Consider the following 14,792-nt stretch of genomic DNA (forward strand, 5'->3'; position numbering starts at 1 on the left):
GCTTCAACCTGTCAATCAAAATAATTATATGAATTGTCAAAATTAGGATTATCATTGAGATTTTGGGGGAATCTCGCAGTAAGCATCATGAAACTGTATTGCAGGTGGTGCAAAGATTCTTCATTTTCATACAAATAATATATTCTCGAATCACATTCTATGGTCAGAGTGAGTGTCAGCCCGGTAATGCAAAGATGCTTGCAGCATGTACTATGGTATTCGTCAATGGAGGTGTGTTTGCCAGAGTCAGACAGAGTGGCAAGACGTAATGTAAAATCAACAGTGCATAGACGAACATGGGTACCTTCCATCCGGTTCCCCCAGCAAAAATCCATCAACACATATTCACATGTTGCGGGTCGTCAGACCGAGTTTAAGCATAGGTAGCCACTTGATAATGATGCTTCCCCCTCTTGGTCACGAGGAAATGTCGATGGCATTCCAAGATCTCGCATGTCAAAAACACCCAAATTCAAAAAACAACCAAAGTCAAAAACTCTGTATCCATTCACCACCATAAAAAAAAGAAAAAAAAAGGCATCCCAATCCCAATACAAACACCCTACCCAAAGAGCACCTTCCAAAAATGTGTTTTGTAGTTCTCCTACTTAACCTCGTCCCCTCCGTCCCCCATTCGTAACCAAAACCACTTTACCTCTCTTTTTGCTTCCCTCGCCAAAAACCGCTTCCTCAAAATCCAACGTCCACCCTTGGTATTCATCCACTGTATACTCATCGTCTTCTTCAGCTGTAGGCTGAGGTTTTGGGACGCGGGTCCAGGGTGTAGGTGTGGATGTCGTGTGAGCTGCGATGCGGGCAAACGAGTTTGGGTTTGAAGGGGGAGGGGAGGAGGGAGTTGCGTCTAGCGCGGCGTGGGGAACGTCTAGCGGGATGGAGGGAGGTGATTCCCACGAAGAGGAGAGGGGAAGAGGGGGAGAAGAGCGTTTACGGTCGCGGTCCTTGTCTTGTTGGTCTTTGCGTTCGAGGGTTCTGTATCTTTTAAGGCGTTGGCTGAGTTCCTCTGAGAAGCACTTGTTGTTAACATAGTTTTATGAAACGGGTATACGGCAACTACTTACTCTCGAAAACCTTGCTGGTGGACTTGGAAACGAGCCCTTTCATATCGACCTCACAGAACGTGACATCGCACGAAAGGGGTACATGAGAAAGATACTTGCACCGTTTCCTCAAGTCCTGCAATATAGGTAAATAACGCGAAAATGAAGAAAAGGAACACAATCAGCAGTGACATACCTCATTCATCGTAGACTCTTGCGCGGCAATTACATTGACGTTAATCCGATCCGGGAATCGGTCGTAGCTGCCGTACTCGTGTTTGAGGATTTTGATGTCCAGAGGGTGGAGGTATAAATGCTGGCCATCGAGTGATTGGTAAAAGTAGTACATGCCGTCTTGGGGCGGTTCATTTTTATGTTTCGGTGCATTTTGTTTGGATGCCGATGGTTGGGCATGCATTTTGGTCGGGCTCTTGGTAGGACTAGATCCCGTGTTGTCATGTTCCTCATCGTCCGAAAAGGCAGGCTCATACCCGCCTTGACGAGCCTGTTCTTCTTGAAACTGCTTTGCCTGCACATCCAGGACCTCATCCGTCCAGGTTGGTGGCGGCGGCTCGTCGGATGCAAGCAGATTAGCGACAGGTGGGACTACCACGGATTTGCCTTTCGTGTTGCCAAGTAGTCGGTTGCTTTTCAGGAGAGCATTCAGTGCTTCCTAAGCAGAGAATAAGTCTGCGAACTAGAAGCAAAAGACCAACGTGCAAAGATCCCACCTTGACCTCTGTCATGGCAACTTCAATAAACGGCTTTTCGCTTTCCAACCCACCGCCACCTGTTCCGCCTACGGCCTTAACCACTGCTTCTTCATTTAAAGCCTCATCGAACATGGCCTTTAGCTCATCCCTTTCGCGTTCCAAAATCTCAATTTGAAGATATTCTGGTGAAGACAGCAAGAGTTTTGCAAATGGAACTGCATTGGCGTTTGCAATGGAAGGCGGAGCATTCGTGCCAGCATTAGACCAAGTGTGGTATGCAAGGCGCGGGAGGGCAATCGTAGAGTTCACCGCACGTTTCATTAATAGCATGCTGACCTGCGCAGGTTTGCCAGGTGTAGCTTTGCCCACCTCTTGAGTGATAGCAAATTTTGCAGGCTTCAAATCCTTTGCGTAGATGGCGTCGTAGCAAATAGGACATTTGCGCCACTTTTTTTCACCGAGATGGAGGTAGTGAGTAATACAGGGCCAGCAGTAGACATGACCACACTTTGTCGCTTTGGGTGCGATAGGAGTGGAAAGGCAGATTGGGCAAGACGGAGGTTTCTTATTATGGATCGGCACCACCTGTGTTTATATTTCACCCATTAATAGATTTTATGATGACAGAGGCGACATTAGCATACGTACTGCCTGAACAATGTCTTTCCAATCGACCACAATATCGGGATCCATCATATTGACAGTATAGTCGCCCTTTTCATCCATCACGAAGCGGAAACTAAAGAAACGGATGAGAGAATGTCATAAAACGTGCCGTTATGGATCGTAAACACAGCCCATGAAATATGCCGTAGATACAAGCGACGCAGCGACAGCCGCAACGAGCCGTGGTCCCACCCAGTGTATGGCAGCACACAAAATGTGCCCCAAGGCGATGGCCATTGAGTTACTTTCTTTTCCCTTATTCCTCTACTTTCGCTGTTTCACTGTTTGCCCCCCATCAATTCACTTCATCGTCACCGTCGCGGGACAACGCTCTACTTTTGCCAGCGTATACTCACTTTGCATTGACGAATCGCTCCTTGTTGTAAGGCTCATAATAGACATTGCTCTTGCGACGGACTGCAGACCTCGATACACCAGGGCGTTGACGGGGCGGGAGTTGAAATCCCAGCAGGTGATTGAGGGAGATTTGACCGCGTTTGTTGGGCGATCCATAGACTTCTGTCTGTGGCTTTTGCAACAGAGACTTTATAAATTTGTACTTTAGAAAAATAACGCCCAAGCTTACCTCATAGTCATTGATGAACGCAGGAACCATAACGTCCTCCTTCTTTCCCTTTTTGCGCTGCTCCTGCTTGCGGGGGCGAGCCTGACTCGACGAAACGGGGCGAGGACCGTAGGAATTGTTATTATTCTTATACATGTTGGGAGCAGACGTTGAAGAAGAGCGACGAGACGAGTTGCTCGTGGGTTGTTCTTTTACGGAAGAAGCAGAAGAAGAACCAGAAGACGGCACAAATTCTGTAGCGTAAATGTTCATTTTGCGCGAGTAGTGGTGAGCCATTATTGTCTAGCTCGTTTTTTTCCGTTCTCTCTCACACCAGCACGACAAGAGATGCGTAAGGGGCGCAAGAGTGAATGACTCGTAGTAGGACGACTGCGACAAGCAGCAACGGGAGAGTTTACAAGGCGGTTGTGAGTGTTCCATTTAAGCAACGAGGGCAGCCATGATGAAAAGAGTGACAAGAATAAGGTTATAACGAGCAAGTATAAATGTATCAGTAAAAGTAGGATAAAAAAGCAAAGATTATTATGTGGAATGGGAAACGAAAATGATGGGAGTCCAAATGCCTGATTGCAGGAAAGCTCGCTCGACTCCCCAAAAGGAAGAGTTTACGAGACAAACCGACCGGAATGTGAGCATGTGACTGTGCCATGACCTACTATGACTGTGCCGTACATAATTGAAATCCAATCCACGCGCTCTCTCGAGGCTCGTGTTCGTTTGTTGACAATGAACAAAGGGCCATCGGAGAAGGTGATGGATAGGCAACAAAGCCGCGACGTTCTCGCAGCAGCAGAGGATGGGTATTGGGTGCTATTGCAAGATGTGAACATCATTGTGTCATTTGTATGAAATACTTTGGATGCACCCATGGATAGAGTGAAATGACAGATAGCAGCAGGTGTTTTTTGTGCGTGAACTGGAATGCATAAATCCATTTGCTTCCAAACAAGGCCCGTAAGAGGCCGTAGGACGTCGCTCGCCAGGGCTGCCAGGGCCTACAGATGACACTCATCCATACTCCACAAGAACGCTCGGACTTGCTATGGACGCGTCACGTGACGTTGTTGATGACCTCAGGGTCTGATGACCATGACTTGTTCCCATTGCCCGTCGTTCTTCTCCACACATCTCTCCCTCCTCATTTGCCCGTTGAAACTTTGATCAAAATGTGTCGTCGTGTGAAATGTGAAAAGTGCGACAAGTATACGTGGGCTGGTAAGTCCTTGCTGTCAACATTCTTGCTTGCGTCCGAAATGTTGACCTCTCTCGCAACACAGGATGCGGACAGCATATTGACCAAGCCCTCGCAGGTCTCAAGCCGGAAGAAATCTGCAACTGTAAAGATAAGCAGAAGCAGAGTGACAAGACGGCAGGGCATTCGTAGAGCTCGCCTCGAACACTGCCGCGTAGAGTAGTTTAGAAGCCCATTGTAGCAATTCTTTTGTGGGGAATAAGCGCTCCACAACAGAGTCGGTTGAACACGTGATACATCATTGACTAAATGCACGTGACCATATTCGTTGCTATGGCAATTAAAAGTGGGAAAGTTTCTGTGCCATTCAGCTGCGTTCATTCGAATTGTTTTTTTCGGACGAGACGATTTGATGCGTTGGGCATTTGGGCTGCTGCTGCTGCTAGGCTGCTAGGGATTGTTGCTAACGAATTATTCGAGGACTCGACGGGCACATTTCTGCCAAGAGATCCCACACATACGCACTCTCTCTTCTTAGGCTCGCCTCGCTTCACGGACTGTGTGTACGGGCTTGCACTCGAATTCCACCTTGTTCATCCCCTAGTGCGATATAATGTCCCGTTTCTTTCGTGGCGGAGAGTCCAGCTCTGAATCAGAGTCAGAGTCAGACTTTTCCTCTTCGTCTTCTGAAGACGAACGCAGCAGCAAGAATGCTTCCGACGCCAGCTCAGACGATGGCGGCTCATCCGATTCGGACTCGGACGAAAATGCGCCGAGAAAAGGAGCGGGTGGTGCGAGCCGATTTATGCGTGGGTTTGCGGGATCAGACTCGGATGACAGTGACGCAGAAGACAAAAAGCGGGTCGTCAAATCTGCAAGAGACAAGCGGTTTGATGATATGCGGAACTCTGTAAAGGCTCTCAAGAATGCTGAAAAGATCAATGACTGGGTTGCCATTCAAAATGGTAGGAACTGCAACTGAATGACGCCAACTCGTCTTCTCGCTGATCTCTATCTGCAGAGTTTGAAAAGCTGAACAAGGCCTACTCAAAGGCTAACGCCATCATTCAGCGAGAAGGCGTGCCACGATTCTACATCCGAGCCATTGCTCAACTGGAAGACTTTTTGAAGGAAACCTTGACAAATAAGGATGCAATCAAAAAAATGAATGCATCGTCATCTCGTGCGTTGAATGCCATGAAGCAAAAGTTGCGCAAGCACAACAAACAGCACGAAGCAGATATTGAAAAGTGGCGCGCGGTATGTGTCGAGTTTTGTGTGGGAATGTTTTTATGCCTTGTCCTTCTTGTCCTAATCCTTGTCCATAGAACCCTGTGACGGAGGCAGCGTCTGCTGACGAAGCTGCGAAAAAGGCAGCCCAAGAGGCTAGCTCCGAGGATGAGTCTTCAGATGAGTCAGAAGACGAGAAGCCGGCAGGTCGCTCAAAGTGGGTCAAGGGCGGAGACTCAGAAACAGACGAGTTTGAGAAACCCAAGCAGCGAACAAAGAAGAAGGGATCCAAAGCCGCAGCCGCGGCTGCTGAGGAAAAGGGGGAGCCGGGTGATTTCCAGGTGGTCGGCAAAGGTGGAAAAGTCTTTGATGTCAAGCCTGAAAACTTGTTCAAAAAACTGAGGGAGATCATTGAGGCTCGTGGTAAAAAGGTGTGTACATCTCACTACTGCATATTGTTTTATTGTTTGTATGCTAATAACATGCTTGATTTTCAGTCTACTGATCGTCAACTGCAAATGCAACATTTGGAGCGCATCTTGGAAGTTGCCAGTACCCCCTACCAAAAGGTCAAAGTCCTTCTTGCCCTCGTTCCCTCGCGATTCGACTCTGCCCCATCTTCGACAGGTTACATGGCCGTGGACGTGTGGAAGAGTGCTTCAGGAGAGCTGAACCAATTGTTTGGCTACCTTGAGGAGCACACCAACATTCGCATCGTCGAAATGTCGGAGGAAGAGGACGAGGAGGATGTTGCTGAAGAAAAGTTTAAGAATGCGGACACTGTAACGATCCGGGCCAGCTTGAGCTCATTGATTGACCGTATCGACGACGAGTTCACCAAATCCCTCCAGCACATTGACCCCCATACCCTGGATTACATCAACCGATTGAGGGATGAGACTGTCCTTTACGCTCTCATTGTCCGCGCCCAAAAGTACTTTGAGCGCATTGACTTTGACCTTGCTGTGGACCATACAAAGATGCGGCGCGTCGAGCACTTGTACTACAAACCTGACGCGGTCATCCAGGCCGTCGAAAAGGAAGTCCGGAACCTGTATCCCGCTCTCAACGAGGCGCTTGAGGAGCCTGTGGCACTGGTCGATCACCTGTGCACAAGCTTGTACAAGACCAGCACGGACCGCATTAGAACACGCTCACTTCTCTGCCATGTGTACCACCTCGCCCTTCATGACAAGTTTGAAAAGGCGCGCGACATGATGCTCATGTCTCACCTTCAGGACCACGTGGCGCAAACAGAGGTATCTACCCAGATCCTTTTCAACCGGACCATGGCGCAGATTGGTTTGTGTGCTTTCCGATGTGGAATGGTCAAGGAAACCGCCAACGCATTGCAAGAAATTTCGTCATCTGGAAAGGTCAAGGAACTGTTGGCTCAGGGTGTGCAGCTGCAAAAGTACTCTGACAAGACGCCCGAACAAGAGAAACTGGAAAAGCAACGGCAATTGCCTTTCCACATGCACATCAACCTGGAATTGCTGGAATGCGTTTACCTAACGTGCTCCATGTTGCTGGAGATTCCAAACATGGCCGCCAATGCGCACGAACCCCGTCGCAAGGTGATTAGCAAACCATTCCGGAGAATGTTGGATTACAATGAGCGTCAAGTCTTTACTGGTATGTGTGATGCTGTGTTTCCATTCTGTGGGTTTGTTGATGGAAACCAACTAAATGTGTCCACCTACATAGGCCCCCCAGAAAACACGCGCGACCACATTATGGGCGCTGCGAAAGCCCTGGCCGCCGGCGAATGGCAGCGCTGCCGGGACTTGATCCACGCCATTAAGATCTGGGATCTCGTGCCCAACACGGAAAAGATCAAGGAAATGCTCACCGAAAAGATTCAAGAAGAGGGTCTCCGGACGTACTTTTTCACCTACTCCCCTTACTACGATTCCCTGGGCATTGAGCAACTCGCCTCCATGTTCTCGCTTCCCGTACCCCAAGTCCGCGCCACCGTCTCCCGCATGATCATCAACGAAGAACTGCATGCCTCCATTGACCAGCCGACAAACTCTGTCGTCCTGCACCGTGCCGGACCGGGTGTCGAGACATCTCGCCTGGAATTCTTGGCAGGTCTATACGCGGACAAGGTGAGCAGTTTTGTAGAGTCCAATGAAAAGCTCCTGGAGAGTCGGTCCATGTTGCTTGGTTTGCAGCAACAGCAGCAGCAGAGAGATTTCAGGTCACGTGGTGGCGAGAGAGCGCATGGTGGGTACCGTGGGGGTGAAAGACGGGGTGGACGCCAAGGTGCATATGGGGGTGAAAGAGGCGGACGGGGCGGGCGTTCTGGGAGAGGACAGGGACAGCGTGCTGGGCGATAAGCTGGTGGGCTCTCTCGGTGTGTGTGTGTGTGTGTGTGTGTGTAATCAATGGTGTGTGTAATGTATATCATAGAGTGGGATTCTGTTTATGCAAGATGGTACGGCGTTTTTTTTGATGTTGGTGAATACGTGTTGGTTTCTTCATCTTTCTTTTTCATGTGCGATTTATTGCTTCTCGCGAGTTGTGTTGTGTGGATTTCAAGGGAGTATTCGTTATGGGTAGCTCAGTGAGGCGACTGCGTAGCGCCCAATCAACTTTATGCTTGAAGACCTGGCTTACAATGCGACCGACTGTCCGTTCGCACCATGGTTGGTTACGCATTACGACATTGCTTTCCAGCTCATGAAGAGCAGAAGTGTCCAATAAACCATGCAAACCAATATTTATACGACATTTACAGTTATTGATTGCGCATTGTTTAACAATCCAATCATCCGATACATTTTACAACTTTTAGATCCATTCCTAACCCCTCGCCCCAGATCCACCCTTTGAAGCAATCTCCTTCTGTAAACCAAGAGTTAAAACTAATACCTTGAACAAAAAACAAAAACAAAGCAAAAACAAACCTGTCGCTCCGGATCCCGCTCCTTCATACTCGCAAACCCCTGCCGACCTCCATAAGTAATAATCTCATCCTCCTTTGTTGCAGTCTGCGATAAAGGTTTTTCGTCTGGCATGGGGTTTTGGGATCGGGTGTTGTGGGCGGGTTCCGAATAGGTTGTTGGGACTTGGTCCCTGTCTTGGTAGGCTTGGTTTTCCTTTTATTTTTTTGGTTGTTAGAGTTGGTTTGGATGTGTGTTGAGTGAAGAGATGTATTTTCTTTACCTGGTTGTTGGATGACATGGTGGTGGTGTTTGATAGAGTGTTTTGATGTTCAAAGTGCTCAAAAGTACGAGAGTCAAGAGTGGAAACCTCACATTTGTGGTTTATATTTAATAAGCACTGGGATAATGGGCTCAACAAAACCATATAGCGTCACCCAACAATGATGCAAACATCTCGTCTTTAAAAAACCTTTGCTGTTGGGTCACCATGACTTCACCTTAAAGGTATGATGTTGAGTGGGGTAAAGAAGGCGACGACAAGCCCTAATGTGGGTGGTTAAGCGCGTCCGTCGATTCGGAAAAACTACTTTTCGATGACTTGTCCAATGGAAAATAACTGTTTTTTGAATGATGACGGAAGGGTGTAATAGGGTATTAATGGACAAAGGCTTTCTTTGATTGAATGGTGTACGAGGTGTTCGTTGGAGATGGTTTGAATAACGAAAAGAATCCGTAATCGTCATCTGTAATGCGGGACTGTTAGAGAGAAATTGGGACTGGGTTCTGGTAAATGGATGTTCAAATGCCTCTTGCAGTTTGACGCATAATATATGTGGACTGACGATGGCCTTCGGAATAATATTCTTATTCCTACTTTGATGGGAAGGCAACACTCTGGCCTTGAAAATGACCCAGAACGACCGTGAACTCTGGGTGAACTGTGTTCATAGTTGAGACAACCTCTCTAAATGTGAAATGTCGTAAATGGATCACTTGAATGGCCTGCAGGGGTTTTAGGTGGTGGAGCATCTTCGAGTCTCAGCTCAAAGGCCATGCTTTATGGATTTTTCAACAAGGGTGATGGTCTGGTTATGAAGGTTCAATTTGTGGAGATCTAACCGAGCTCGTTTTTGCCAATGCATTGAACATGATTTGCATTACCCATTCTCCACCTCAACCCAGTGAACAAGGTAACAAGTTTTTGCGTGCATTCAAAAACACGAGAACATTCAGAACGGCAATTGCCAAAAAACACAAGAAACGTGGTTTAAACAGCAGCCAACACTTTTTATTTAAGACCTGCCCGCCAAAAAAAAAAAAAAAAAACACTTTTATACAAGAAACTTCAACCCTCGTCATTCAACCCGATCATCCTCCTCTATTCTCGGACGTTGTCCAAGTTTTCGTGCGGGTTGGGAGTCGGTTTGGCCGTCCCTTTGGATGAATTATGGCCACCCTTCCTTGAAATCTCCTCCTAAAACAACAAATCTTGTCAATCACAAACACTGAGGTTGCTCTTCCAACATGAACGGATATGAACGTACATGTTTCTCATGGGGATAATTCTCACTAGCAAATCCCCTGTTTTGTCCTGTTCCAAAGTCGTTGGGATGTTCACCTGTTTCTGCCTCATCCTTGAATTCCCTGTCAAAGGAGCCAATAAGGCCGGGGTCTTCGCGTTCGACGGCGAGAGTGGGTTCCTGTTCGCCGTAGGGATATCCGCCAGAGCCGGCGTGAGAGGGGTTCTTTGGTGCTGGCATTTGTGTAGTTTGTGGATTGGATAGACTTGTATAGTGGTAAAATGTAGGTTTTGCAATACTCTTGTTTGTTTTTAAGGCAGTGCAAATGTGAACCGGCCGGATGCTTCCCCCTTTGTCTTTTATATGGGATTACAGATATTTATTCCGCAAGTTTTCGATGCCATTGGGGGGGCAAATGGGTGGGTGGAAAAAGTAAAGCCCACCAAAAGGAACACTCCACACGACGCGATTCTCCAAATGCCATCATCATGATCATCATTTCAACATCAGGACAACCCATTGGAACAAACACAAGAGTGGCATGAAAGTTACCGCCCACCCCCCCCCCCCCCCCACTTTTTATTGGATCCAATGGAAGAATTGAAGAACAAAAAAAGGGAAAAGTAAGGGCTTTCTAGTAAAAAGGGCGGATTGCAAGCAAACGCGCCCCGCCCTCGTAAACATCCCTTTCCAGCATCACATTACACACATCACTTAACACACACAATTGGGAAGGAAATAACCACTGAAACTTTGGAGATGCAAAAGGGCCCCACCACGCAGCCCATCATGAACCCAAAAACATTTATGCATCATCATGGCGTAAAACCGGCACAGAGACGGAAAAAAAAGAAAATGACGAGACATGACGTCTTGTAGAGTTATCGTCCAAAGGAGTCCGGGCTTGACCTTCAAAAGACTGATGTGCTTAAATAGCCGCAAAACAGGTCGAACCATTCCTCTTATCAACCTTGAAACTCAAAAACGTGCGCAAAAGAGGATATCTCACATCTAACCCAACACACCCCAATCACTGCACTTTGTAATCATGTCGACCTCCAACAACAACCGTAAGTCCATTGATTCAAAATTGCAAAAATATGTATTGCAACTTAAAACCTTGTTTTTGAGCAGCCGGTAACTTTGCCAACCGTCCCAAGGAAGAAGTGCGAGAAATTGCCTCAAAGGGAGGACACGCCAGTCACTCATCGGCTGCCAACAACCGTAAGTATTTTGATTGAAACTGCGCATCAAAATGAAACTTTCTCGGCTTATTTTTATCGCATATTTCCCCGTTAACAGCCGGAAACTTTGCGAACCGCCCCAAGGAAGAAGTACGTGAAATAGCGGCCAAGGGCGGACATGCCAGTCACTCTGGTGGATTCGCTTCAATGGATCCCGAGAAACAGCGCGAGATTGCTTCAATGGGAGGAAAAGCCGCCCATGCAAGTGGACATGCGCATGAATTCACTTCCGAAGAGGCTAGAGAAGCAGGAAGGAAAGGTGGACGGGCTCGGGGAGGTGCGCAGGACGACGACGATGAAGAATAAAAAACCCCAACATGTATCTTTGTAAATACAAAAAAATAACTTTGAAAAACTCCTACTTTTGAATTGAAACTCTTGACCGCACGTTAGATAATCATGTCGTAAGCACGTCAAATGAAATGATTGCCATATACAGTTAAATGAGATTCCGTTGCTGAGTTTTATTTGGAGAGCTCCCCCGTCCCCCGTCTTGAGCGTTTCGTCGTCGTCTGTACTTCCGGTCGTTGCATTTGGGTTTTGGGTTTTTGGTCTGTAGAGCGGTCTTGTCGAGCATGTACGGGTGGGCAGTATGGTTTCTTGTCGTGCTCGTGCTCGTGCAACATGTCGACGCGAGAAACGTCCTGTCAATACCCCGCAATCCAAAGAGTCGAAAGGTTGGCATTGTCAGGTACGGCCGAGCAATTTGGAACTGTCACAATGGTGTCCGCAAGAGAGAACGCTAACTCTTGGCTTGATTAGTCTGAACTTTCAGTTGAAGCAGAAAGCTCTGGACGCGAATGTGACTGGACAAACGACTGTTATTGCAGACAGCGTCTCCCACACGGTACGGTGTTGACGTCTTTCACTTTTCGTCAGCAAATCGTATCTGGGTCAATACAACTAAGTCGTTGCTTTACTACGTTCTATAGCTCATTACCACCATTGGTGTTGGGACGCCTGCTCAAGTCATGGCAGTGCAAATTGACACTGGATCCAGCTTGTTTTGGCTGCGAAGCTCGAAATGTAGAGGCACAAGTTGCTCTGGGCAACCTGTCTATGATAATACAAAGAGCACGTCATATCTCCCTCCGGCACCGGCGACGGCATTGACAGGGCCACAAAGAAGGTCGATCGTATATGGGGATAACACAAAAGTAGAATGTCAACTGGGAGCGGTACGGCATGCGCGAATATCTGGAGATTGAAATCGGTTGAGCTAACAAGATTGGATCTCGTGTAGGATACCGTTATGCTGGGAACCCTGGTTATACCCAATCAGACTCTCTGCGAAGCTGATGTGATCCAGACAACAACTGGATCCTCTGACGGATTGATCGGATTAGGTCCCCCAGGAGCAGACAGTATGTGAAACACGTCTTTCCAAAATGCATGCTAAAGAATTCTTACCCACTTTTGCCTCTGGATACTCAGCCGCTACGGACGTATTCAGGAACATGATAGCAAGCAAAACAATATCCAAGCCGGTTGCCAGCTTCTGGTACAACCAGTCCCGGCAGTTTTCCGACACAAATGCCGGGCAGATTACCTTTGGCGGCATGGATTCGAGCAAATTTACTGGAAGCTTTACTTGGTTTCCCATTCCAATCACGGGGCGCAATCACTGGTCAACTACCTTTGAGGGCATCACATTAGATTCTGCGCCATTAACACAAAACCGAACAGGAATGGCCATCTTTGATACTGGTACGACATTGGCCATAATACCATCGGACACACTATCAGCTATTGTACTAGCCGCGAACGCCAAGCAACTCCCGAACCAGAGCCTATATGAAATCCCGTGTGACAAGGTCTCTCGTATACCACCCGTCACATTCCACATTGGCCAGAGGCGCATTACACTCTTTGCCGAACAACAAGTCTTTGTCGTCGATGGAACATGTTTCCTTATTTACGCGGCATCTACATCAAACCTTAACGTGGATGTGATTCTCGGTGCCCTGTTTTTGAGACATTTTTATACCGTGTTTGATTTCGGGGCCTCCCGGACGGGTTTGGCGATTTCTGCAGGACAGGTTGCGAATTCGTTACGTCTTACTGGGAAGAGTGCGGGGAGCCGGGTTAATGTGGACGTCAGATGGGCTGTTGTATTGGGATGGATGGTGCTATCATCGTTGTTGATGTGAGCTTGGTTGCGTACCTTGGGCGTATATTAGGACGTTTTGTATACAAAGGAGGGTATTATCTTGTTGCTAAACTAGATATTTCGATAGATTTGTACATTTAGATGTTGTATACTAGTAGAGGCTGTCGGTATCGTTGTATTGGAGAATTGTGTTGTTATGGATGGGTTTATGGATAGGGTATATAGTACGGATGGGATCTGGATGCCTTTTTTGTTTTTTTTTCAGATGAGATACAAAATAGAAAAAACTCGTTATCGGTCGTCCCAAGCAGGGATATGGACACTTCGACCATTTGCATTCATATCTGTACGCTATGCCAGACAAGCCTCGCATTTCTCACAACAACAACAACAAGTTTCGTATGTAAAAAAAAAAAACCATCCCATCGTTATCAACGGGACACGATATCCTCTCCATCTTTGCCAACACCAACTCCATCCTCTTCTACAAGCACTTTTTCTTTCATATCCCCCAAATCTGGGACGAATTCATTCGTATAATTAGGTTTGAATCCCTCTTGCACCACACCCAAATGTTTCGCATAGTTGGTCACTTTAGCCCAATCCCGATGAACATTTTCACCCGTCTTTGAAAAGTAGACTGCACTCCTCTCGTACATGCTGTGATTGACAGGAGAATCCATGGCGGGTTTCATTTCCACAAATAGTTTCCAGGCTTCTTTTGGGTTGGCTAGGATAAAGTCCATTGCTGAGCGAACGGCACGCATGAACCCTCGCACCTTTTCAGGATGATTTTTAATAAAAGTGTCGTTGGCAATGTAGAGGACGGAACAGAAGCAGCAGCAACCGAGTTCTGCTAGTTCGTCGATCCGGAGCATACCGACGTTGGAAGGGGGGAGGCCGAGGCTGGCGGAATGGTGTTCGAGTTGTACTTGTTGAATGTTTTCGAGGCCGATTCCTCCATCGATTTGGGAGTTGATGAGGGCGGATGTGACGTTCATTCCTACTCGAACAGCTATGGATTTTTGTGGTTTAGATATTTTTCTAAATGGGAGACAATGTTCAACCCCATTAAATTTTCCAAAATGTATATACCAACCAGTATAGTCTTGTTCACTCATTCCAAACCTCCTCATCAGTTCATCCACAATAACTTTCCCAAATTCACCAACATACCCAATCTTTTTTCCTTTCAAACTAGCGATATCCTCGCTAATCCGTCCCTGATGCTTCAAATAGACAATACCCGTAAAAGGCTCATCCAAGAGCGTACCCACACTAGTGACGCCGTATCCACGGGCTTTGGCGGCAATGGTATGAATCATGGCTTTACAGCCCATATCAATCTTGCCGGACCCAATGAGTTCAGTGACATCGGAGGGGTCAGATGGTTCGAGGATGGCGAGTGTGAGGTTTTCGCGGGTGAAGAAACCGAGTTTTTGGGCGAGGTAGATGGGGATGTGGTAAGGAGTGGGTGCCCAGTTGAGGAGGAAGGTGGTTTTTTGGGTGGACATTTTGTTCTGTTTTTGTTTTTGGTTGGGTTTTTTTACGGTTTGGGGTTTTGTGTGGAGGGGTGAGAGCT

The 14,792-nt window shown here is 47.3% G+C and overlaps 8 protein-coding genes across 8 annotated transcripts; 4 read left to right on the top strand and 4 right to left on the bottom strand.

Annotated features, from left to right (window-relative positions):
* Positions 1-71: 71 nt before the first annotated feature.
* On the bottom strand, positions 72-3,688 carry SPPG_07919 (uncharacterized protein). The gene is made up of 8 exons (XM_016756068.1): positions 3,024-3,688; positions 2,794-2,966; positions 2,420-2,510; positions 1,790-2,356; positions 1,255-1,731; positions 1,080-1,194; positions 305-1,021; positions 72-210 (listed from the first exon to the last, which is right to left on the bottom strand). Exons 1-7 carry the CDS (start codon positions 3,297-3,299, stop codon positions 609-611), a joined length of 2,112 nt encoding a protein of 703 aa, XP_016604747.1. The 5' UTR covers positions 3,300-3,688; the 3' UTR covers positions 72-210; positions 305-608.
* Positions 3,689-4,127: 439 nt separating this feature from the next.
* On the top strand, positions 4,128-4,581 carry SPPG_09513 (uncharacterized protein). Its single transcript, XM_016757684.1, has 2 exons — positions 4,128-4,238; positions 4,301-4,581. Exons 1-2 carry the CDS (start codon positions 4,190-4,192, stop codon positions 4,405-4,407), a joined length of 156 nt encoding a protein of 51 aa, XP_016604748.1. The 5' UTR covers positions 4,128-4,189; the 3' UTR covers positions 4,408-4,581.
* A 39-nt stretch (positions 4,582-4,620) lies between these two features.
* Positions 4,621-7,919, top strand: SPPG_07920 (translation initiation factor eIF3 core subunit c). Its single transcript, XM_016756069.1, has 5 exons — positions 4,621-5,180; positions 5,237-5,475; positions 5,544-5,876; positions 5,943-7,080; positions 7,153-7,919. The coding sequence occupies exons 1-5, from the start codon at positions 4,829-4,831 to the stop codon at positions 7,785-7,787; spliced, it is 2,697 nt and encodes an 898-aa protein (XP_016604749.1). The 5' UTR covers positions 4,621-4,828; the 3' UTR covers positions 7,788-7,919.
* A 255-nt stretch (positions 7,920-8,174) lies between these two features.
* SPPG_09514 (uncharacterized protein) lies at positions 8,175-8,871 on the bottom strand. The gene is made up of 3 exons (XM_016757685.1): positions 8,617-8,871; positions 8,358-8,549; positions 8,175-8,295 (listed from the first exon to the last, which is right to left on the bottom strand). The coding sequence occupies exons 1-3, from the start codon at positions 8,758-8,760 to the stop codon at positions 8,254-8,256; spliced, it is 378 nt and encodes a 125-aa protein (XP_016604750.1). The 5' UTR covers positions 8,761-8,871; the 3' UTR covers positions 8,175-8,253.
* A 743-nt stretch (positions 8,872-9,614) lies between these two features.
* SPPG_07921 (uncharacterized protein) lies at positions 9,615-10,262 on the bottom strand. The gene is made up of 2 exons (XM_016756070.1): positions 9,881-10,262; positions 9,615-9,810 (listed from the first exon to the last, which is right to left on the bottom strand). The coding sequence occupies exons 1-2, from the start codon at positions 10,094-10,096 to the stop codon at positions 9,715-9,717; spliced, it is 312 nt and encodes a 103-aa protein (XP_016604751.1). The 5' UTR covers positions 10,097-10,262; the 3' UTR covers positions 9,615-9,714.
* Positions 10,263-10,782: 520 nt separating this feature from the next.
* SPPG_07922 (conidiation-specific protein 10) lies at positions 10,783-11,459 on the top strand. Its single transcript, XM_016756071.1, has 3 exons — positions 10,783-10,926; positions 10,991-11,080; positions 11,159-11,459. Exons 1-3 carry the CDS (start codon positions 10,905-10,907, stop codon positions 11,404-11,406), a joined length of 360 nt encoding a protein of 119 aa, XP_016604752.1. The 5' UTR covers positions 10,783-10,904; the 3' UTR covers positions 11,407-11,459.
* Positions 11,460-11,610: 151 nt separating this feature from the next.
* Positions 11,611-13,531, top strand: SPPG_07923 (uncharacterized protein). The gene is made up of 5 exons (XM_016756072.1): positions 11,611-11,791; positions 11,863-11,947; positions 12,033-12,278; positions 12,344-12,464; positions 12,535-13,531. Exons 1-5 carry the CDS (start codon positions 11,676-11,678, stop codon positions 13,248-13,250), a joined length of 1,284 nt encoding a protein of 427 aa, XP_016604753.1. The 5' UTR covers positions 11,611-11,675; the 3' UTR covers positions 13,251-13,531.
* Positions 13,532-13,641: 110 nt separating this feature from the next.
* SPPG_07924 (uncharacterized protein) lies at positions 13,642-14,724 on the bottom strand (the record flags this gene model as incomplete). Its single annotated transcript, XM_016756073.1, has 2 exons — positions 13,642-14,225; positions 14,310-14,724. The coding sequence occupies 2 exons, from the start codon at positions 14,722-14,724 to the stop codon at positions 13,642-13,644; spliced, it is 999 nt and encodes a 332-aa protein (XP_016604754.1).
* Positions 14,725-14,792: the final 68 nt, after the last annotated feature.

Source organism: Spizellomyces punctatus, assembly GCF_000182565.1.
Source record: "Spizellomyces punctatus DAOM BR117 chromosome Unknown supercont1.18, whole genome shotgun sequence".
NCBI classification, from domain to species: Eukaryota; Fungi; Chytridiomycota; class Chytridiomycetes; order Spizellomycetales; family Spizellomycetaceae; genus Spizellomyces; species Spizellomyces punctatus.